Below are 22496 nucleotides of genomic sequence, written 5' to 3'. Positions count from 1 at the left end.
GCACAAGGGAAGAGAAAAGGCTTACATAATTAGCCCCAGAGTTACACATACACCGTGATGGGAGATTTTAGAGCTAATGTCAAACACGCAACAGCCTGCTTTCCTGTCCTCGGTAGCAGAACACTCCTTAAGATAAAGCGAGGAAATTCCAAAGACCAAGTTACGAGGTGTTGCAACTGCAGAAGGAATACAACCGGGAGCTCGCTCAGCTTCTTCTAATCCTGCAAATAACACCACTAACACACAGCTGGTGCTTTCTTGTGATTATCATGTGCCAGCTCCCTGTCCATGCATTGGACATAAATCGACCCTTACAATAACACTATGAATTGCGATTCCCATCTTAGCAAGGAACAGAGGCACAGAGAAGTTAAGAAACCTTCCCAGGTCACACAGGTAAAAAGCAGGAGGTGGGATGCAAATCCACACGGTCTGAGGGATTCCAGACTACACCTCAAAGACAAAGAACAGATTCCAAACGGCAGACGGCAGGCCTGATCAAGGAAGAGGTCAAGGACAGCTTCCGGCTGCCCCTGCCTTAGCCATGACTCTGTGTCACATTGATAGTCCTGTTCGGAACCGGCACAGATGTTTGGGGCTCTCGCTGGCCACCTGACAGGGTGGGGAGGTCCGTCCGTCCATCCTTTCCATCGTCCTGCAGGCAGCCGCAATGAACAAGAGGACACAGTGGAGAGAGGAACAATTTCAGGATGACGGCTCCTAGGAGAACTTCAGGTGAGCCTAACAAACCTTTTAAAAGCAATGACAATGCACCAAGTTCTGGGAATAAAGAGTAAGACCTTGTCTCTGCCCTCAAGCTCACTGCAGAGTGAGGAACTTGACCGTGTGTGAATTACCGTTTGATGCCCAGATAAAACAGCAACAGAAATGAATGAACAGGCCTGAAATAGCCCAGCTCTTGCTTTCTTCCTTGTTAGTCTTTTAAAGTAACACATTTCTAAAGAAGTTGATTAAAAAGACACAAACCTCTGGCTTGAGAGCGTGGTGCCATATGGTGCATGGTCAACGGACAGAATGTCAGAATAAGTCCACTAACTCCTCAGTTCAGAAGGACAAGGACCGGAAACTATCATAGCACATTCCATAGCGACTACGAGGACAGCAGGTGAGAGCGTGGATGGTTCTGAGTGAGAGGTCCTTGCACCAAAGTGAGGGGCTGGGATCCAGTACAGAGTGGGAGGTCTGACCTCCAGTAAGGACACGGGTGATTCCCGTTCCACGCGCAGGAGGACTGTACCAAGGCAGTGGTGGGGTGGGGGGGAGATCATATTCTCTTCAGCTGCTCCTTTCTCTTTGAATTTTTTCTTAATGTTTATTTTTGAGAGAGAGGGAGGGAGAGAGAGAGAGCACGAAGTGGAGGAGGGGCAGAGAGAGAGGGGGTGACAGAATCCAAAGCAGGCTCCAGACTCCCAGCCATCAGCACAGAGCCTGATGCAGGGCTCGAACTCATGAACTGTGAGATCCTGACCTGAGCTGAAGTCGGACACTTGACTGAGTCACCCAGGCGCCCCTACTTTCTTGTTTAAAGTGAAGCAAGCAGTGAAGTCACCAGCAGAGAGTGACGACCGGGGAGGGGCACCAGAGCTGTCTTGGAGTGGGAAAGTCAGTTGACCAAAGAAATATGGAAGCACTGCCAGACAGCATTTAGGGTCCCCTTGGGGTTTGTGGTCACGATTTCAAAGTGAGATCAGTCAGGATGGCTGTGGGGTTTTCTCGAGCTGTGCTCAGCTGCTGAGATGGGGAGTTCAACTTCACTAGGGTTGCCAGACAAGTATGCCAGAGGGAACGGCAGTAACGGTGATGCCAGAATCAAACTCGGATGAAGGTGCAGGAAGGGAGGGGTCGTTGTAAGGTACTGGCTCACATGATGCGGGGGCGGAGGGCAAGTGTAAAATGTGCAGGGCAAGCTGGGGGGTTGGGCTGGAGACATAGGAGGAGGTAATGTTGTAGCTCCTCTGGAGGCTGAATTCCTTCCTCCTTAGGGGTCCCCAGTATTTGCTCTTAAGGCTTTCAACGGATTGGATGAGGCCCACCCCCATCATCCTTTACTCAAAGTCTACTGACTTAAATGTAAATTGCATCCAAAAAATACCCTCACAGCAACACCTAGACTAATGTTTGACTAAAACCCAGGTACTGCTTGGCCCAGTGAAGTTGACACATACAATTAGCCATCACAGGAATATTCAGAGGTCAGGGATTTGTTTTGTTTTGTTTTGTTTTTTGCCACTGCCCCTTCAGGAGTTCCAGAAAGCACAGAGTGGAAGTTAGGTGGGGTCAGGGGTGTGGAAATCAAGACAAATAGAGAAACAGCACTTTCCAGGGATGGGAGGAGGAAGAGAACTGTAATGTGGTGGTTAGGGGCACAGATTGTAGTGTCAGAGCTCGGGATGCAGGACTGTGCTCTACCACTTATGGCCACAATTCTGAGCAGGCCCTTCAACTATGCCTCAGCTTCATTATCTTAAAAAGGGATGATGATATGAGGCAATGGCTGGCCTATAATAATCACTCAAAAAGGTCAGTTCTTGGGGCACGCGGGGGGCTCAGTCGGTTAAGTGTCTGACTTCGGATCAGGTCATGATCTCATGGTTCGTGGGTTCCAGCCCTGCGTCGGGCTCTGTGCTGACAGCTCGGAGCCTGGAGCCTGCTTCGGATTCTGTGTCTCCCTCCCTCTCTGCCCCTCCCCTGCTCACACTCTGTCTCTCTCTCAAAAATGAGTGTTAAAATACAAAAGTTCTTATATTATGGGGAGACTCAATATTCTAAATCTGTCAATTCTCCCCCCAAATTATTCATACACTTAATATCATTGCACTGAAAATTTCAGTGAGTTTTTTTGATGAATTGATTCTAAGTTTTATTTGAAAAACGAATGTGTGAGAAACATAAAATGCCAAGAGAGAGCAAGAGAAACCTCCATCACCAGTATCAAAACACTGGAATACGCAACTAAACATCTGATGAGAGTGTGGGAAGAGGCAACTAAATGCAGGACAAGCCCAGAGAGTCAAGAAATAGGACTTCTACATCCATGACAATCTGTTACAGGATAAATGTGGCATGCACCTCCAATTAACATGGGGAACGATCGATCATCCAATCAACAGTGTTGGGGTAACTGGTTTTCCCCTGGAGAGTAAACACGGGGATTACTTCTATAATTTCAGACCCGGAAAAGCCTTTCTAGGGATGATATAAACCTGAATGGTCATAAAATGATGACAGTTTTGACCACGTGTAATTTAAAATTTCTGTAAGGAAAGGACATAAACATACTTAACAAACTTAATAGGGGATTTAATTTATTTACGACCATCTCATAATTTTTGTATTTGGGCCTATTTGTCTTCCTTTTCCATTTTTCTGTTTTCTCTCCTCCACTGTACGAACTGTGTTTTCTCTGCTGTTTCCCCTCTAGATCCAACTTTATCCCAACACTACTTACACTTACATGACAAAAAGCATTTACACATACAATTTTCCAATACGGACCCAAACCAACTGTATCTGCTGACTTCCCTCCCTCCCTCTCTTCCAGATTTGGTCAACACAACCTGGGACTTAATCGTAACATCATGTTCATTCTCTTTGAAGAGTAATTCAGGACCCTGGCATCGTCCATAACCATATATATCATAGGAACTAGCTTTGCTAACTCCAACTAGCGTTGGAGACCATGGGTTTTCCTCTACAGTCACCACCCCATTCTTAAGTTCTTGAGACCTCCAGTAGCCCCCCCAGAGGTGCCAGATACTCTCCACGTCCTTTTGCACGAGTGACCACTAGAGACGTCAGGGCATTCAGACGGAAATGCTCTTCCTCTCACGACTCCGCAGGATAACGCTCCGTTGTATTTGGGGTTTGGTGTCAGGACAGAGAAGTCTTGATTTTGTTCCCTTGAGGTACCTTTTTTTGCCTGTGCGTGTCTGTAGGACGTTTTATTTCATCCTTAACATTTAAAAGTTAAACCGGGCTTTGCTTGAACGTTCCTAACTTTTAACAAACACTGCCTGGCACCTGATCCTTTTGGAGGCTGGCGAGGCTTCTACTTGAGAGGTTTTCTAAATCTTGCTACTTTCTCTTTAGTTTTCAACCTCCTGTTGCAGTTTTCAGTCAGGCAATGGCACTTTTCACCTCTGCGGAATCTCTCTTGATCTCAGATTGTTCCTTCTCTGGTACTGTCTGCTCAATTTTCAATGACCCTCATGAACCTATCTGAGAACATAAATCAGAAATTCCCCCTAAAAGCTTCTATTTCTTGCTGTACATTTACTTTGAAGGCATGTGGCCTGGTTTATCCTCTGTGCTTGCGTACTCTGCCTGGAATGTTCTTTCCCTAGGTATCCACACGGTGTACCCCTTCACCTTTCAGGAATGCCTTCTTCTTGGCGAGGCCCTTCTTGACCACTCGATTTGAAACCGTAGTAGAAACCGCACTGCCCCATCCCGGCCTACGCTCTCCTTCCCCTCCCCCTGCTTTATTTTCCTGTTGAGTCCTACTGCCACTTAATATACCAAATGCCTTTTAGTCACGTCCGGGATTTTCGCCCTGTGCGTCTCAGCCACAGACATTTTTGCCACAAACATTTCTGCTGCACCACCAGTTGGCTGTAAGACCATTTTCCCATAAAAGCTAAAATAACTGGTGGATGGTCTGGCTTCATCTCCCCATGGATGACTCGACTGCCCTTGGCTGGGTTAACGTATCGAAGTTGGCCGTCGGTTTATTTCTCCATTAACAAAACTCCTGTTTTGATGTTGTATAAATCTTAGCTCGCTCTCATGATCTATTCAGTGATGCACGGACGTAGTGTTCTTGAAAGACTGGATGGTAACGACTATATGGATCGACTTGACAAAAACACCGTGAGGGAGCCCGCCTACGGGCAGTGTGAAACAGGAGGGTCAGGCCAGACCCCGTGCTGTACTGGGGATAGGGGAGCGTGGCAGCGATGGTGATGGCAGGGCTCCATCACGAACGCATCCGGGCGTCGGCACATCGTCCACACTTCCCAGAGAATTCCAGACTATCACCAACATGTGACAACATGCCAGGAGAAAAAAAGCAGTGCAGGCGGCTTGCACAATGCAAAGCTCGGTTACGAATCCCCATCTTCGTGTTTGGAAACGGATACCTCTCTTAACGAAGGAAGGAAGTGAAAGAAGGAAAACAGTGATGCTGAGATGAATCAATAGACAAAAAAAAAAAAAAGAAAAAAAGGTATAATACTACAAATGAAAGACTTCGAAGACGAATGCCTGGGTACAATACACAAAATCAAATCGGTTATTTGCGCAATACTGTCAAAAGTCTACACACGTTTTAAATGTATTCAAATATTTTGTATTTTACAATAGGATCTTTTAATTTGGTTATTCATTTTTCATGTTTCACTATGTCCTTTCAAATGAAATGTCATTTTTTTGTGATTTTTTTTTTTTTACAGCAAATTGCCCTACAGTCAATTACTTACATGGTGAAAACGTATGCAGCGTGGATGTTTATGACAAAATGACCTAGAATCTTATTTTACTTACTTATGAAGTATATTCTGTTAATAGATGGCTCAGATATACGGGCTTGGAATTAACCTATCAACTACATGCATGTATGAAATATTTGCATTTTCTCGATAAAAATTTCAAAAAGCAAAAAAAAAAAAAAAAAATCCCATTTTCACCATTGAGAAAAAAAGAATATGTTAATAGGAAAGATGCCAATTCTTCCCAAGTTACTTTAAACTGCACTAAAACCAGTGCAGTTCCAATGAAAACAACAACTTACAGACCGGGTGAGCCTCTGAAAGAACTGAAAGCTGGGACCCGAACAGGTTATTTGTACGCTCGTGTTCAAGCAGCATCATGCACAGTCACCAAAAGGTGGGAGCGACCCCGATGTCCATGGACACATGAATGGATACACACACGGCGCGACGCTATTCGGCCTTAAAAAGGAAGGAAACTCGGACATGTGGTGCAACATGGGTACAACTTTAGGACACTATGTAAAGTGAAATAAGTTCGTTATAGAGACAATTCCTGTTGATTCCACATCTAGGAGGTATCTAGTCAAATTCGCAGGACAGAGTAGAACTGTGGTAACTAGGGGCGAGGGGAGGGGTAAGGGGAATTTAATTTTTGCAAGTTTTGCAAGATGAAAAAGTCCTGGACATCGGCTGCACAACAGTGTGAATATACGCTCCTGAATTATACAGCCATAAACGGTTAAGGCAGTGCATTTTATGTGTATTTTAAGACAGTTTAAAAAAAAAAAAACCAAAGAGACAAAAAAAATGTACGGAATTTTTCAGAAAGCCTAGAAGAGGAAATGAGTAATAGCCAAGAAAATTTGGGAAAAATAATGAAAGGAAACTGGTCCAGCCTAAGATATGCTGTGAAATTATAATAATTCAAATAATGTAGTAATGAGACTCCTCAATTCCATATGGGCAAGAATTTAGTAGTATCACAACCTAGTGAGCCAAGACTTTTATTCCAAATAATGTGGGGTCAATTTGTTTTTATGTTATTGTTTTGGGGGAAGGGCAATCACAGTCATATACCCAAATCCATTTCAGATTAATTGAAAATTAAAATTATTTTCATGTAGCTCATTTCCCTTTATTATTTTTCTGCCTTTGTTATAGTTTAAGATTATTTATTCTGGCAGACTTCCCTGTATATTCTATCAACCGACTGGATGACACTTGAACAATAATACTTTGGAATTTAAATAATCTTCTAGAAAATCAGTCAACAAAAGGAAATTAAATTATACATTTAAAAAAAATTCTATCCAATGGAAGAATTCACCTAAAATAGGTTTTCGTTGGTATTTAGTCGTATTTGTTCTAATTTGTTAAATTAAATTCTAATTTGTTAGCTTTATCCATCATCACGAATGTGATCTTGTTGCTGCTACACAATATCCCGCTGCGGTCTGAAGGGCCTGTGTTCACCAATATGCCCGGACCTTTCACATCGGAGTATGAGCCACTCATAAAAGGTTTCCATGTTTTTTCTTTTTAAGTTTTTTTTATTTAAGTAATCTCTACACCCCACATGGGGCTCGAACTCACAACCCCAAGATCAACAGTCACATGCTCCTCTGAGTGAGCCAGCCAGGCGCCTCTCCATGCTTTACTTCTTGAATACTTCAAATTTTCCATTTTAAGTTACGGAGATAATATTTATTCCATGACAAGTCAAGGGCCTGCTAAAAGGCAGCACTGAATATTTTGGGGTTTACAAAATACCTTTCATAGATGGTGTGATAGGGAAAGGACTCTATAAGGTGTCTACACCCTAGTTTCCAGAACTTGTGAATCTGTTCTGTGAATCATGGCAAAGGGTCTTGGCAGATGTAATTTAAGTTAGAGACACCTTAACACAGGGACATTACCCTGGCATATCCTTGTGGGTCTCCTTTAATTAAACGAGCGGAGAGCTCTCTGGATGGAGGTGGGCTAGACGCAGGGGAAGGGAGGTCAGACTCTCACATGGCACAGCTCCAGGCCCTCCAGCTGGTCTGAAGACCAAGGATGCAAATGAGGAATGCGAGAGGCTCCAAGCAGCCCAGAGTGGCTCCGACTGGCAGCCAGCACGGAACTGCACGGAACAGCATGGAACGAGACCTCAGCCCTACAACCACAAGCCACCGAATCCTGGTACCATCTGGATGAGCCTGGTGGCAAATCTGTCCCCGCCTAGGCCCACCGACACCCTGACTTTAGCCTTGTGAGACCAGCCCCGCCCACCCGGACGTCTGGCCCATGAGCCATTTCAAACCGCTACATTTTTGGCAATTCGTTTTTCTAGCAACAGAACACAAATCCGTACAGAGATTAAATTCTTTTCTCATACAGACTAAACAAAAAAAGTAACGATACCGCCACAGATAACGTAGGAGGTCAGATTTATGACTGACCGTCCTTTTTTTCTGGTTAGACTCACGGACCCACTGTTTCTATGTCAAGCGGTGAAGCGGCCCTGGGCCCAGAAGCAGACGTGGTGCAAGGGAATTAAGACTAGTTCCCATTAACTGGTTCATCCATGCTGAAATTCTGACAATGTTCTCAGAAAGATGATCTCCCCAGGAGCAACTACTTGTTCTTGGTCTGCGGGTCACGGCTGCAACAGGACCGTCAGAGCCTTGCGGGATCCTCACTCGGCAGCATGTAAAGGAAGACAAAGGTGAGGGGGGCCTCTCAAGGAGTGGCTGCGGCTCCAACTTCACTGAATCAACAGTCTAGCCCCACAGGGTTTAACAAACAAACAAAACAAAACAACTATGTCAAAGAAGAATATTTGATAGTTTTCCTTCCCCACTTCCCGTGTTCCTCCCCCCTTCACTCGATCACCCCTTTACAACAACCAAAGCTAAAATCCAGTAATGTACTAAATAGGGGGACAAATACAGAAGGGTTTTTGGCACAAAGGGAAGGGAAACTGGAAGACTGTTTGATGCCATTTAAGTACTGGCACCATTCCTAATAAAACTGCCTGAAGTCCCATTCATTTGGTAAATATTTACAGAACACCTTCTCACAACAGGCCCAGTTCTAGATACTGCCATCGAGGAACCTGGTCTAATGGGACGCACAGAATTATGATACACACAGTGGAAGCTACGTACAAAGTACAACTAGGGCGCAAAAGCTGGCGCAAGTCTGCCGAATAAAGACAAGGCTACAGGCAGGAGGCGGCTGGTGGCCGATGCCAGAACAGGACATTCCAGGTAAGACAAGCACAGACACTGAGGCGTAAGCTCTTGTAGCAGAGCCTGCTTGCAGAACTAAACATGTCAGTACTGAGCACGAAGCACTGTGCTGGGGTGGGACAGAGTGTGGGACTGGTGCGAGGTGGGCCTATTAGTCAGGGAGGGGTCACATCATAAAGGGCATTAGACCCAACCCTGCAAGTGAATTTTAGGCACAGGAATGGCACAATCATCTATGTTTCAGAAAGATGACTTTGGTGACAGAAGGGAAGATGGATTAAAACGAAGTAATGCCAGAGACTGAAGCCAGAAGACTGTTCTACGAACAGAGATAACAAGGACCTGAACTTGAGAAGCAACAGCAGAAATAATGATAAGGTAACCGACTTAAAGAACAATGGGACTAGGGTTTGCAGCTCACTGCCATTCAGGCCGGGAAAGTCAGGTAGCTTCCTCCCAGTCACGGTGGAGCCAACTTGGGACCATTTCTCCGCAAAGGAGAGCAGCCTTGGCAAAGCCTCATCTGCCTATTAGAAGGAGAGAGGTGCACACAGAAGGCCCTGCTTACCCGTCTTCCTTCACGTCCCACTGAAGATACTATGTTTGCCGCTACGATGGCCATTTCACAGCTATGACGGGACAAACCAGAACAAGAGCCAACGTGATGGGGACAGACAGCAGAGCAGAAGCATGGAGAGTCTGGGTCCCCGATGTCCCAGCAGAGCTGCTGAACCAACCCCGGGACTGTTTATATCTGGACTCAAAACAAGTACCCTTCCGGTATTAGCTACTGACTGTTAAGCTCTCAATTACTTTTAGACAGAATCAACCCAACTAAAGGAGACAGGGCCTGGTGACTGGACTATGAAGGGTTTGTAACACAGAAGAATTAATAGTTTTACATCCAGGGTTCTGGCTTGGGAAACTAAACAGAAGGTCATCAGGACAAAATTACAACACAATAGTGGTGGGGGGAGGCTAGTGAGGGGAGCGTTGGTGGGGGGGGTATTAAATGGAGTAAAGGGGAAAATCTGAGCTATGGAGAGAAGGGAAAGGAAAAAGTTTGTTCTGGACATGTTGATATAAAGATATTATGGGGGCACCTGGGTGGCTCAGTTGGTTAAGCATCCGACTCTTGATTTCAGCTCAAGTCGTGATCTCACAGTTCATGAGTTCAAGCCCCGTGTCAGGCTCTCCACTGTCAGCACAGAGCCCGTTTTGGATCCTCTCTCTCGCTCTCTACCCTTCCCCCACTCTCTCTCTCCCCAAAATAAATAAAACATTAAAAATAAGTCTGAGTTAGATCTAAAGATGTGTGGGAACTCAGGTCCTCTCCCATGTGCGTGCCCTCACGTTCTCTTCGAGGCAGGATGGAGGTGGGATCGTCTAAAGTACGGCACCAAACTTCCTTGCTTGAAGAGTCTTAGAATGCATTTTTTTTTTCCTATTAAGGCTCTGGAGATGTACAGATGCTATTTGAAAACAGGAAGAAAACTGTTTATAGAATGAATCTACAAATATTATCAAGCTACTGCATATTTTTTTTTCTAACAATTCATTAGTAGTCAAGATAACCTGAAAAAGCACAAAATCTGGATCCGTGGCAAATGAACACCTTGTGACTCCAGCAGAGACTGTCCCAGCAGCTGAAACTAGTCTGAATCACCTGCTCTACTATGGATGCTAGCAAACTGGGAATATGCGAATCACCTCATTCAGAGACTCAGAAAATCACCCAGGACAGGTTTTATTGGTGGTAGATTATCCCCAAGTACAAAGAGGAACATAATCACTGAGAAAGCAGCAAGCAATAATTTAGCAGCACTTTGTAGGATTAAGTAACCTCTTAAGGATTATACTATCCCTCTGTGGGAAGAAGTTAATGCGGGTGACCCTGATACAATTTCTTCTTACATGTGGCAGTTAGGGACAAACAGAAATGATCAGCGATTCCCAATCTAGGGAATAGGAACCAAACAGTCAAGGCTGGAGCTGGTGACAGCCTCACAGACAAGGAGACACAGGGATACAGGCAAGGGGTCCCTATAAACAGTGATTAGAAGTGCAAACCAAAGGTTGATTTTGATGTTTGTGAAGTCTGGACGAGACAGAATGCTGCTAGACGGGGCCTGTACAGACAACAGCAATCCCCATCAAAGGCATCTATGACGCACAGGCAGTACTATCAAAGATAAAAGGATTTGCCCCTGACATCAAGCAAAAAGGTTTCCAAAACCAATACAACTTGGGAAAAGGGAGTATAAAGGAAACAAACTTGTTCCTCAACACACTGGTCTTCATTCAAAAACATACCTCTGATCACGCTGTTCCCTAACGCGAAGATGGCCCCCCTGGTTCAGAGCCTTACCCCCCACCCCTAGCCCTTCCTTCCAGCCCCAAACTAATAAAGTTCTAGTAAAACTTTCCAATGTGTCTCTCTCATGCATCCTACACTCTAGTTCTCCTGGGCCAGCTGATTATTTCCCAGGCCGACGTGCGCTCTCCTCTGGCCACAACGATTCCTGCTGACTGCTCTCCGCCTTTACAGGTCCCTGCACCTTCCAGCAATTCCTGAGCCCACAACCACACGTGGTCTGCTTTACATCCTGTTCTGCTCTTACCAAAATCACAAAATCACACTATTCTGTTTTGAATTATTACTACTGTTGTACCTCTCCCATGGTATTCTAAATTCCTCAAAGAGGGAAAGATCATTCATTCATTTTTGTGACTTCTACAAGGTCATAAAAAATTGTAGGTTGCTGAATGACTGACATCAAACAGCCATAGCTTGAAAGCCCTCAAAAGAACACGACAAGGGCAAGACTGTCAGAAGTCTAATAGTTCAACTATTTACCATTCTGATAAACATTCATATGCTGCTTCTCCTCCTATTGCGAGGAAAAAGCAATACGTTAAGAAACAAACACGGGAATTATTCAGCAGAGGAGATCACGAATCAGACTGTGGTCTAGAAAGTCTAGATCCTATTTTTGGTTATCTAGGCAGGTTTAATTTACCCTTTTCTCTACCTGCCTCCTCTGTAACTACCCACTTTATAAAAGTGATGTGAGCAATAACATCTTTGCTAACAATATTTTTAACACCTTTCAGAACACTCCTCCCTTTAAAATGTATCGGTTTAAATATCACCTCTAGCTTTTCCTACACTCACCACAATTAGCAACGATTTTTGTGATTCATAGAGCACCTGAGGTGCAAGGAAGCCCATCATAGGCCAAATAATGTATTTTCAGTTTTATGAAAGCAGCAAAACTTCTCCCTGCCTCGACTTTCAGATTTCTCTTAGTCTATGACGCTCTGGTCATTGTTGCATAACCCTAACTTATAAAGGGGCTTAATGATCCATAAGAAGAGGCATGTTGTGTTCTCAAAAGCAGAATATATGCCGTGAGATGTTTTGTAACTCTTCAAGAATAGACAAGATACCAAATGCAGATGACCGCGGTGGGGGGAGGGGGGCAGGCGATGAAACAGTAAAAGGGCAATGAAAAGTCTTGAACAGTAAAGGTATCCCACTGACCACAAAAAGTTGAAATCCAGAGAACCACTCCTAACCAGTGACACACGCCAAAGACCTTATTAACTAGTGCCTTGCGTTTCTAGGCCCTCCAGTTCTATGCTTCTCTAATTTTTTCCTACCACGTTTCACGCACGTCCATCCATCTCCTTCCACCCCCAAACCCCTCCACCAAATCAACGGAGACGTCACCTCAAGGTCCCAGGCGGTCTCTACCCCATCCTGACATAACTCCCAGAATAGGGCGCCGGAACTCCTTTCTACCCAGGACGCTGCACTGTGAATGTAGAAATTTACACAGAGCAAAGGAACACAAAGTTTAGATCTGCGAGGGCGAACCGTGACTCCTGACCTCTCGTATTCCAGCTCCTTCTGCATCTTTCAGCCCACAGAAATAACGAGGAGGGCTTTTTCACCTGCCAAAACACTTACAAGAAATTTTACACACGCAGGCGGAGGTAACCCTTCGCAAAACGAAAACTAGCCAACCGAAAGCAACAAACCCAGGCGTGCATCTAACTGCCCCGATCCTTCTCTGCCGGGTACTTCAGGCGCAATTCGGTGGCAAACCAGTCCTCGGACTCGATCCCGGGTGCCTGCGGCACCCCGAAGTTAGATGACCTCATAAACTCCCCTTCCCTCTCCTGCGGTCACGTCGGATACCTGTTGCATCACCTGCAGAGTGGTCTTCAGAATCTAGCAAAGGAGCACCACCTTGATCTCTATCTACGTAACTCAGCTGGGCTATTTTTCTCGGTAAACTAGAGCCTCATTCATCCGAATGAGGCTGCCTCGGAGGCAAGGGGCTGTCGGCCCCTGTGCGCCTTTGGAGAGAGTCTAGCCTAAGCACCGACAGCCGTGAGCTTGGGAGTTTCTGGAGACTCGGGCACCGGGAGCCGTGCGGCTGGGAGAAGCGGCAGAGCGGGGCGGACAGGCGCTCGGGGACGGGGCGGCCCCGGAGTCCCCGGGGACAGGAGTGGAGGTCGGACCCGCGACCCCAGCTTCGCCGAAAGGACACCGCTCGCCCGCCCAGCTGTCGGGCCCGGCGCCCGGAGCCCCGGCCGGAGCCCTCGGGCGGACCGGGCAGCGCTTCCCCGCGCGCCGACGTGCGCGGGGATTAAAACCTAATCCTGCTCCCCTCCCCCACCCCCGAGAACTAAGCCGGAGGCGGGGACGCGCGGCAGGAAGCGCAGGGGCCGGGGGCCGGGGTCCGAGCCCCGCGGCCGGAGGACGCCGGCCTGGGCCGCACTCACCATGTCGTACACGTTGAGCACCACTAACTGGTTAGCCCCCATCCTCCTCCCCGCGGCCGCCGCCTCGTCCTCCAGCCGCTCCGTCTCCGCGGGGCCGAGGCCGCTCCCACCCCCGCGGGCACTTCGGGGGGCCAGAGCCGGGCACTAAGCGCACAGCCCGGCCCGCGGCAGCCGGCGCGGGAGCATCGGGGAACCGGGCCGCTCCCGGGCGCCGCCGACAGGACCCTCAGCGCCGACGGGGCCGGACCTCTGGCGGGCCCGCTCCGGCTCAGGCGCCTCCCCTCGGCGGCGGACACGTGGGGAAAGGCGGGGCCTGAGCGGGGGGCGGGCGCCAGGCGCCCCGGGGGCGGGGCCGGCCCGGCGCGGGGGCTGAGCCCGCCTGCGCTCTGGCTCGGCGCGGCCGCACCTCGGGACCTAAGATGGCGCCTCTCCACGCTGAAGCAGAGAGGGGTCCCAGAAAGACTACAGTTCCCGGCATGCAGCGAGGACTCCGCCGCTCGCCGCTCCCAGCGCTGAGGCCGAATCTCACAAGTACGGTTTCCAGCCGTCGACTCTAACTCCCAGCATGCAGCGGGGCATCCCGCTCCTACCACACCAGGCCTCCCCCGGAGACTACAGCTCCCAGCGTGCAGTGCTGGGGATCTGCGCCGGTCCTCTGCGGTCCGCCCTTGGCGGCAGGTGAAGTCCTCTACCTTCAACCCTTCTTGGTCGGGGCCACTGCTGTTAGTTTCCGTCGCGTTGAGCACGTTGAAGCCAGCGGAGTGTGGCAAAGACCGTAGCGATGACCCTGTTTTCCAAACCCTCCTTCCTTGCTTATTTTTTTGCACGTGGAGAAGGTGCGGAAATAGAGGAAGGCAGGTTGCTGGGGGGGGGGGGGGGGGCGCATAACACGCGTCCAGCTAGTGCTCAGTATGAAATCTTAACGTTTTATGAAACTGTCTTGCTGACAATGGGAGGAGAGTACAGCATTCACAGATTAGCATAACGTTAGGACACAGTAGCTGCTTTTGCATTTATTCAACAAATCTTTGTGTACCTGCCGTATGCCGGGCAGTGTTGTGAGCCCTGGGGAATACCGTAATAAGAGGAGGAAGAATAAATATGGGTGGTATGTGCCTTGCAGAGAATCAAAATGGGATGAAGTGATTGACAGTAATCTTAGGGTGGCTGCATCTGGAACGTCTTGGTGACAAGGTCTGGTTTAGACTGAGATCTGAAGGACGGCTATCCATCCGGACAAAAACCGCATTAAGGGGGAGCAGCAAAGCTAACATTCAACCAATTAGGAAGCTGTTCCACAGTGCATACCAAAAGGTGGCTTGGGCATTGGGAGTAGTGGGGAACACTGAGAACATTCTATCTGCAATAGTTTGAAAGTGGAGTCTCGTGGGGCTTGCTAATGAGTTGCGTTTGTTAGGGAGAAAGCATTCAAGGGCAGTTTCTAGATTTTTCACTTAGGAGATTGTGTGGGTGGTGGTGGCATTTTTAAGATGTGAAACTTGGGAAGAACGGTTGGGAGGAGGGAAATCAAGAATTGTGGTTTGGTCGTGTTAAGTTAGAAATGCTTTCTAGACATCCTTGATATCAAATAGGCATTGGCATAAACTGGAGACGCAGCCATTATAAATAGACTGTTAAGCCTTGGGACTGATTGGATGACCTAGGAAAATGTGTAGCTAAAAACACAGGAAGGGGCCAAAGGCTAAGTTCTAGGATCTTTCATTTAGAGGTCAAGTTGGGAAGGAAAAGGAACTGCAGAGACACGAGAACATGCAACTCAGGAGCCACAAGACTATTAGATTGTATCAAATTGGAGGTTACTGGTAATCTTGACATGAGCAGTCTTGGGAAGAGTGGGATCCAAAGAACATCTGGAATGTTTGAGGAGTGAATGTGAGGTGAGGACATGGAGACCCACAGGCAACTGGGGACAATAGTGGGATAGGACTATGTGGCCAATGGAGGACATTTTTAAGATGAGCGATACCAAGGTATAGTTGTTTGTAAAGAGAGAGAAATTGATGATGTAGGAGATGGGGGGGGGGGATTTCTGAGGGCCAGGTAAGAAGAGGAAGACATCTAGTGCATGAGTGGTACAGGGTTGGCCTTTAGTAGGAAGGATGCCTCAACCATGGTGACGGCATATAAGGCAGGTGCAGGTGCACAGTGGTGAAGATACAGAAGACAAATGAAGGCAGGTTAGAAATTTGGGGGCTGGAGGAATGAATATTCCCTCCTGCTTTGCTTTGATTTTCTCAATGATTAAGAGGCAAGATGGTCATCGGAGAGTCGGAGAGGGAAGGTGAGGGGTGTAGGGAATTTGGAGAGAGAGAGAGGGGGGTGTAGAATAGGGAGAAACAAATATACTAGGGAAATAAGATTCACCGGCCAGGTAATGCCGAGTGTGGTAAGTGCTGGAAGCATGATTGATATTTGACTGTCTTCAGACCTGTTGTGGACAAAGTTCTAAACTCGAGTTTTGGTGTACCCAGCTGCTTTGCCTTCCCTTCCGTCTCTGGTGTGGTCTTCCTCTCCACCCAACCCAGGTGAACAATCTAGAGATATGTGGGAAGGGTGCTATCCGGTAACACCTCATTGAGTCTTTGCTGCACTCCCGAGGGCTCACACCGCTGGTTCACTTCACCTCTGACCCTGCACACTTGCCTTGACCTTTGTGATCTCATCTGCTCTCAGCTGTCATAATCACACACATGCTGAAAAGTCTGATGCCCCCAGCTCCAAACCCCTCATCTGTCCCAAGCACTGGGCCGGTATAGCCTGCAGCCTACTGGATTTCTCTACCGGAGATACTAGTTTCCCATGGCTGCTGTCTCACATGAACAGGAACTACAATGTATATAAAAGACACATTTATAATCTTACAGTTCCAGAGGTTAGAAGTCCCAGATGGGTTTCCCTGGGCTAAAATCAAGGGCTCTGTTCCTTCTGGAGGCTCCAGGGGAGAATCTGCTTCCTTTCTCAGCTTCTAGAAGCTGCTCTCATTCCTCGGCTCATGGCCACATTGCCCCGACCCCTCTTTCTATCCTCATATCTTCTCTGACTCTCCTGCTTCCCCCTTTCACTTAGAAGGACCTTCATGATTACATTGGGCAGGAGTATGTCATCTCAAGATCCTTCATTAATCACATCTGCAAAGTTTTTTTTTTCCTACGTACACTAATGTATTTGCAGATTCTGGAGAATTCATTGACATCCCATGTCCCGTGGTCACTTCTAATTCATCAGATCCAGAAGAGAATTCACTGTCATGGGTGCCTGGGTGGCTCAGTCGGTTAAACGTCCCACTCAGGCTCAGGTCATGATCTCACAGTTTGTGGGTTTGAGCCCCGCGTCCGGCTCTGTGCTGACAACTCGGAGCCTGGAGCCTGCTTCAGCCTCTGTGTCTCCCTCTCTCTCTGCCCCTTCCCTGCTCGAGCTCTGTCTCTGTCTCTCAAAATTGAATAAACGTTAAAAAAAAAAAAAATCAAATACTACGGGCACCTGGGTGGCTCAAGCATCCAACTCAGCTCAGGTCACGATCTCACGGTTTGTGAGTTTAAGCGCCGCACCAGGCTCTCTGCTGTCAGCGCAGAACCTGCTTCGGATCCTCTGACCCCCTCTGTCTTTGCCCCTACCCTGCTGGTGCACACACTCTCAGAAATAAACATTAAAAAAATTAGAAATCAAACACGCTACTGAAGCCTGCGGCCCTTCCGGGGTGAAGAAGCATAGCCAAGTTCACACGGACAGGAAAGGTGGGGACAGGAAGCCCTTCCTCCTGCCTGCCCGTGTCCCTCTGGTACCTGGTCCCAAGAAACCTACTGGGCAGTGGAGTCCTAGCCTCTAACGAGAACGGCAGATTTGAAACTGAGTGATAGGAGCCTTGATACAAACTCCCACAAACGATGTCTTAGGCAACCCAGAGGGAGACATTAAGTTTCCAAAGCATTACAGAGGAACATAAATTTTAAGTTTATTGCTACATGAGCTGTGTTGTAGACATGAACTGAGCCTAACAGTGCCTTATTTTCTGTTGGCTAGCAAACACCTCGAAACGGCAGCTTAAAACAGAACATTTTAGGGGCACCTGTGTGGCTCAGTCGGTTAAGTGTCTGACTCGTTATTTGAGCTCTGGTCATGATTTGTGAGATGGAGCCTTGTATCCGGCCCTGCGCTGTTAGCACAGAGCCTGCTTGGGATTCTCCCTCTCTCTCTTCCCCGACCCCTCTTGTTCTCTCTCTCTCTCTGTCAAATAAATAAACATTAAAAAAAAACCCACACGTTTTACAGTTTCTAAGTCGGGAGTCTGAGACCATCTGATTTATGTTTAGGTGAACGGGTCTCTTAGGGAGTTTCCATCATCTGAAGGCTTGACCGGGGCTGGAGAATCTTCCAAGCTCACTTACGTAGCTGTAGCAGGAGGCTACACGTCAGCACCACGTGGGCCTTTCCAGGGTCGACCACCTGGTGGCTGGTTCTCTCAGTGACCCAGAGTGGGAAAGTGACAGAGAAGGAAACCGCAGTGTCTTATCACCTGATCTCGGAAGGGACCTAACATCACGCAGACCAACTCTGGTGCAGTGTGGGAAGAGACCACGCAGATGTGACTACTAGGAGGCGAGGATGGCTGGGGGTGGGGGTGGGGGGGGTGCATCTTGACTGCTGCAGCCCGACAGGTAGTCCAGGGTTAAAAGGCACAAATGTACACTCTACAGGACATCTTGAAACTGTTTTCCAGTTCAGAGTTGCCAACCGAGAAGAAAACCCCATGGAAAGATTGAGAGGATAATTGTGGGTTTTGTCTTAGGTATCTCTACTGACGAAGTGGCTTTTTCAGCCATTGATAGTTGTACCGACTTGTGTTTGATCAGTCTTGGGTAGCGGCTGCTGAGGAGGCTGCCCAGGCAGGGCACCAGCACTGTAGACCTAGAGTGGATGATCACTTCATGCAAGACACTTCGTTTTTCCTGGCTCGGAGGTAAGAGTTCCACACGGCTCACCTGTCAATGCTGTGCTTCCCACGTCTCCAGAATTATTCCGTATTGGTGCTAAGATAGAGATCATCCTTGGGGCGCCTGGGTTGCTCAGTCGGTTGAGCGTCTGACTTCAGCTCAGGTCATGGTCTCACACTCCATGAGTTCAAGCCCCGCGTCGGGCTCTGTGCTGATGGCTCAGAGCCTGGAGTCTGCTTCGGATTCTGTGTCTGCCTCTCTCTCTGCCCCTCCCCTGCTCATGCTCTGTCTCTCCCTGTCTCAAAAATGAATAAAAACATTAAAAAAAAAAAAAAGAGAGAGAGAGAGATCATCCTTGTTGAAAGTTGGGCAATCACCTGCCCTAGGTGGCTGTTTCATTCTTAATTGGTACAGAAGGACCGGGGTCCCACAACAGCATGGCGTCCCAGACTCTGCGAGCAGTCCAGACGTGGGCTTGGTTTGCTATTTTGGTTCTGTGTGTGACGATGTGTACTTGGGAATTCTATAAGATGGGCAGATAATTGAATATTGTTTTCCATGTAAACGTGAACTGCTTCTGACCCTCTTTTCTTAAGGGACCGTAAAGGATACATTTGCCAGGTCCGTAGTTGCACACCAGATACCCGAGGTCCAATTAGCCCGCCCTAGCGCAGACACCACATCTGACACGCCAGCTGTCGTTGGAGCCACTACTTGGTTAAATCTGCAGGGGTCTACGGTCATTCTCCAGGATCCTTTCCTTTTTTGGCATGGGCCAGACTGGTTATGAAATAAAGACGTGACAGAGACTACCAATCGTGCATCCTTAAGGGCTTAATGGTGGCAGTAATCTCAGCTACCCACCTGGAAATGGTAATGATTTTCTAACTTGGCCACGTGTGTGTGTGTGGGGGTGGGGGAGCAGTTTTAGAGGTTTCCATTTGGCCGTCCCAACTATGATCATTCCTATCCCACAGTCCAGGAGCCCCATGTGGGCTTTACTCCAACAGCCACATATGTCAATTCCAGTTATGCACTTGAGGACTGGGGAAAGGACCCCTGGCATGGAGCCACTGTGGCCCTTCAAGGTCCCCACGCTAAAGGGGGTTGGTGGCACATTGGGCCTCTGAGTATCGCTGTCAAGTCAGACCTACATCTGATAAGTCCTCCAAATGTCTGGCTATTCCACTTTGACCAGTGTAGGTGCTTTCACCACTTTGACCAATACAGCCGACTGACTGGATGGCCACAGGTCTCTGGGGGAATTGTCATGCTATAGACTTGCCCTGGTGTTGCAGGGCCCTTTTTCCTAGGGAACTGGCAGATTCTGGATCTAATAATCTACTTAGGTCTGGGGACTGGAGCAAGGACGCTGACTTTTTGTCGAGACGATTGCCCTTAACCGCCTCCTCCATTTTGTTTTCTTTAATAGGTGCAGTCAACAGCCTTGTTGGCTGTCCAACAATTTTGCCAGAATATTCTATTGACCATCTCCATAATTCCCTGCAGGTCAAATCCCCATGGCCACTCCTTGTCCTTATGGTAATTGTGGCCCCCTGGTTTCTGGAAGTAAAGTGCCATCACCAAGCCTCTCTTACTTTGGGGTCTTGTCCTCCCCATGGGTGTTAATGAACCCCATCTGTGACTGCCTCACCTCCTCTCGTCCCTGGCTGCAGTGGCAGCCACCACTAGGCCTCTCAGTGATGCCGGTGGTCCTCTTGTCAGATCATATGTCCTTGATGACTGGTGTGCCATCGGGACCTCCTGTAATCCATCCATTGCAGCCTGTCACCTCTCTGAGCCTTTTTATTCCTTCCTTTACCCACTGCCAGGACTCAGGCTTTTCTATGTGCTGACAGTTAGCTGTTGTTTTTTCCAGGTTTCTGAGAGCCACCCCAGAAGTAAATTTGCCCCCTCCTTTAGGGTCCTCGCTAAGGTGTTAGTTAAATCCCATATCCTGAGAAAATGCTTCCAAGCCATCAAGAACTTGCTTATCCGGCTTTAAAGAACCCTTGGAATCCAGTCTCAGGAGTCCTCCCCTCGCTCGGTGAGTACGTAAAGGTTAGTTTTTGTAACAGTCCATGAGAGGATGTGGGGGGGGGGGGCACACGTTCTCTTGTGAGGGAGGGGCTTCTGCAGCATCCCCCAGCCCAGCGGAAGTGACCACTTACTAGAGACGGATGGGCAACGTCTTCATGTCCAGAGGGTGGGTGTGGGAAGGAGTGGGTGTGGAGAGACAGTGCGTTCAGAGGCATCCATCCAGACGACTTTATTCCAGTTTTCAGGATCCCAGGTTTTTCCTACCAGCACCTCAACCTCTACATAACAGACCTGCCTTGATTGAGCGTTCAAGCATCTCTAGAGCCCTGTGAATCCAAAGCTTCAGTGGTGTCTGTCCTTCTGTTACTGGTGATGTTGATCTTTTTTTATAAGCTACCTCTGAGGCACTCCGGTTCTCACCCTTCGCCTGGAGCCACTGGGGCTCTGCCTCGCACTGACCTTCTGCACGTTGTTAAGCAATAACAAGTGTTGGCAAGGGTGTGGAGATGAGGGAACCCTGGCGCACTGTTGGTGGGAATGTCAGTTTGGTCAGCCACTATGGAAAACAGTATGGAGGGTTCTCAAAAAATTAAAAATAAGGGGCCCCTGGGTGGCTCAGTTGGTTGAGCGGCCATCTCTTGATTGTGGCTCAGGTCATGATCGCACGGTTGGATTGAGCCCTGTAACAGGCTCCATGCTCGGAGCCTGCTTAAGATTCTCTCTCCTTCTCTCTCTGTCCCTCCCCTACTCTCAAGGTTGTGTGAATGTGCTCTCTTAAAGTAAATAAATGAACTGAAAATAAAAATAAAACCGCCCCGTGATCCAACAGTTCCATTCTGGGTATATATCCAAAGGAAATCAAAACAGGATTTTGAAGAAATATATGCTTTCCCATGTTTATTGAAACATAACTTACAGTAGCCAAGCTATGGAAACAACTCAAGTGTGAAGGGATGAATGGGTAAAGAAGATGTGGTGTACGTATATACCCAATGGAACGTTATTCAGCCATGAGAAAGGAGATCCTGCCGTTTGCAACAACATGGATGGATCCTGAGGGCATTATGGTAAGTGAAATAAGCCAGATAGAGGAAGACAAATACTGTGTGATATCACTTATATGTGGAATCCTCAAAGGCCAACCTCATAAAAACAGAGTAGAATGGGGGTTACCAGAGGCAGAGGGGTGGGGGAATTGGGCATATGCTGTTTGAGGGCACAGACTTGGAACTAGCAGACAAGGGAGAGCTATGGCACGGCGCAGTGACTATAGTCAACGATCATCATAAACTTCACAGTTGCTGAAAGATTAGATGTTGAGTTGTTCCCACCACAAAAAGGGACATGATTATGTGACACAACAGGGGTGTTAGTTAATGCCACAATGGTAGTCCTCTCGCGACATGTAAATATCAAATCAACGCACGTTGAACTTACACAATGTTGTATGTCAATTATATTTCAATGGAAGACATACGTAATTTAGCAAGAACCAGGGGACTCTGTTGTCTTTGTTAGTCCATGCTTTTCAAATGCTTGCTCCATGACGCCCGGTAGCACTCCCACCAGGACATTTCCCAGGTCACTAGCAATGAAAACTTTAGCAACTGAACCATGAGCTTGAGCCAGAAACTTTTGTGGTCCCTCTTACCTTCCAGGATGGTGCTGTCTCTGCCTGCTGGGTGCTGGGCCAGTCTCAGATCCCCTCTGCCTGCCCACTTGCTCAGACCACTCGGGTCACTGCTGCATTGGCCCAGGCCTCTGAGAAGCAGTCGCCAACACGGGATTAAGTATGCAGTGATTTTATTAGAGGAAGTACTCCCTGAAAGGAAATGCGAAGTAGTGGAAGGTTGGGAGAATCACCAGAGAGAGAAAAGAGGGCGAGAGACAGAGATCGGGTGGGGGTCTCCACACCACCTTACAGGGGCCATGCGATATAAGGAAAGTTTGAGAAGCCTTCAGGAGTC

At 47.9% G+C, this 22496-nt stretch overlaps 1 protein-coding gene and 1 long non-coding RNA gene across 4 annotated transcripts in view; one reads left to right on the top strand and one right to left on the bottom strand.

Annotated features, from left to right (window-relative positions):
• The window catches only part of DESI2 (desumoylating isopeptidase 2), a 44951-nt gene extending 31113 nt beyond the window's left edge, over positions 1 to 13838 (bottom strand). The window contains exon 1 of one of the 2 annotated variants that reach the window (XM_027046362.2): positions 13538 to 13838. In XM_027046362.2, coding sequence (XP_026902163.1) covers positions 13538 to 13579 — 42 coding nt within the window. In that variant the 5' untranslated portion in view covers positions 13580 to 13838. The other variant, XM_027046363.2, reaches the window with a different exon arrangement.
• LOC128313123 (uncharacterized) lies at positions 8854 to 11168 on the top strand. 2 transcript variants are annotated; one of them, XR_008293382.1, is made up of 2 exons: positions 8854 to 9121; positions 10196 to 11168. It is a non-coding gene; the product is annotated as an uncharacterized LOC128313123 (long non-coding RNA). The 2 variants fall into 2 exon arrangements; XR_008293381.1 differs by having other exon boundaries at positions 9889 to 11168.
• Positions 13839 to 22496: the final 8658 nt, after the last annotated feature.

The sequence above is a fragment of the Acinonyx jubatus genome, chromosome E4 (assembly GCF_027475565.1).
Source record: "Acinonyx jubatus isolate Ajub_Pintada_27869175 chromosome E4, VMU_Ajub_asm_v1.0, whole genome shotgun sequence".
In the NCBI taxonomy this organism is placed as follows: domain Eukaryota; kingdom Metazoa; phylum Chordata; class Mammalia; order Carnivora; family Felidae; genus Acinonyx; species Acinonyx jubatus.
This window is presented reverse-complemented; position numbering and strand designations above follow the sequence as displayed.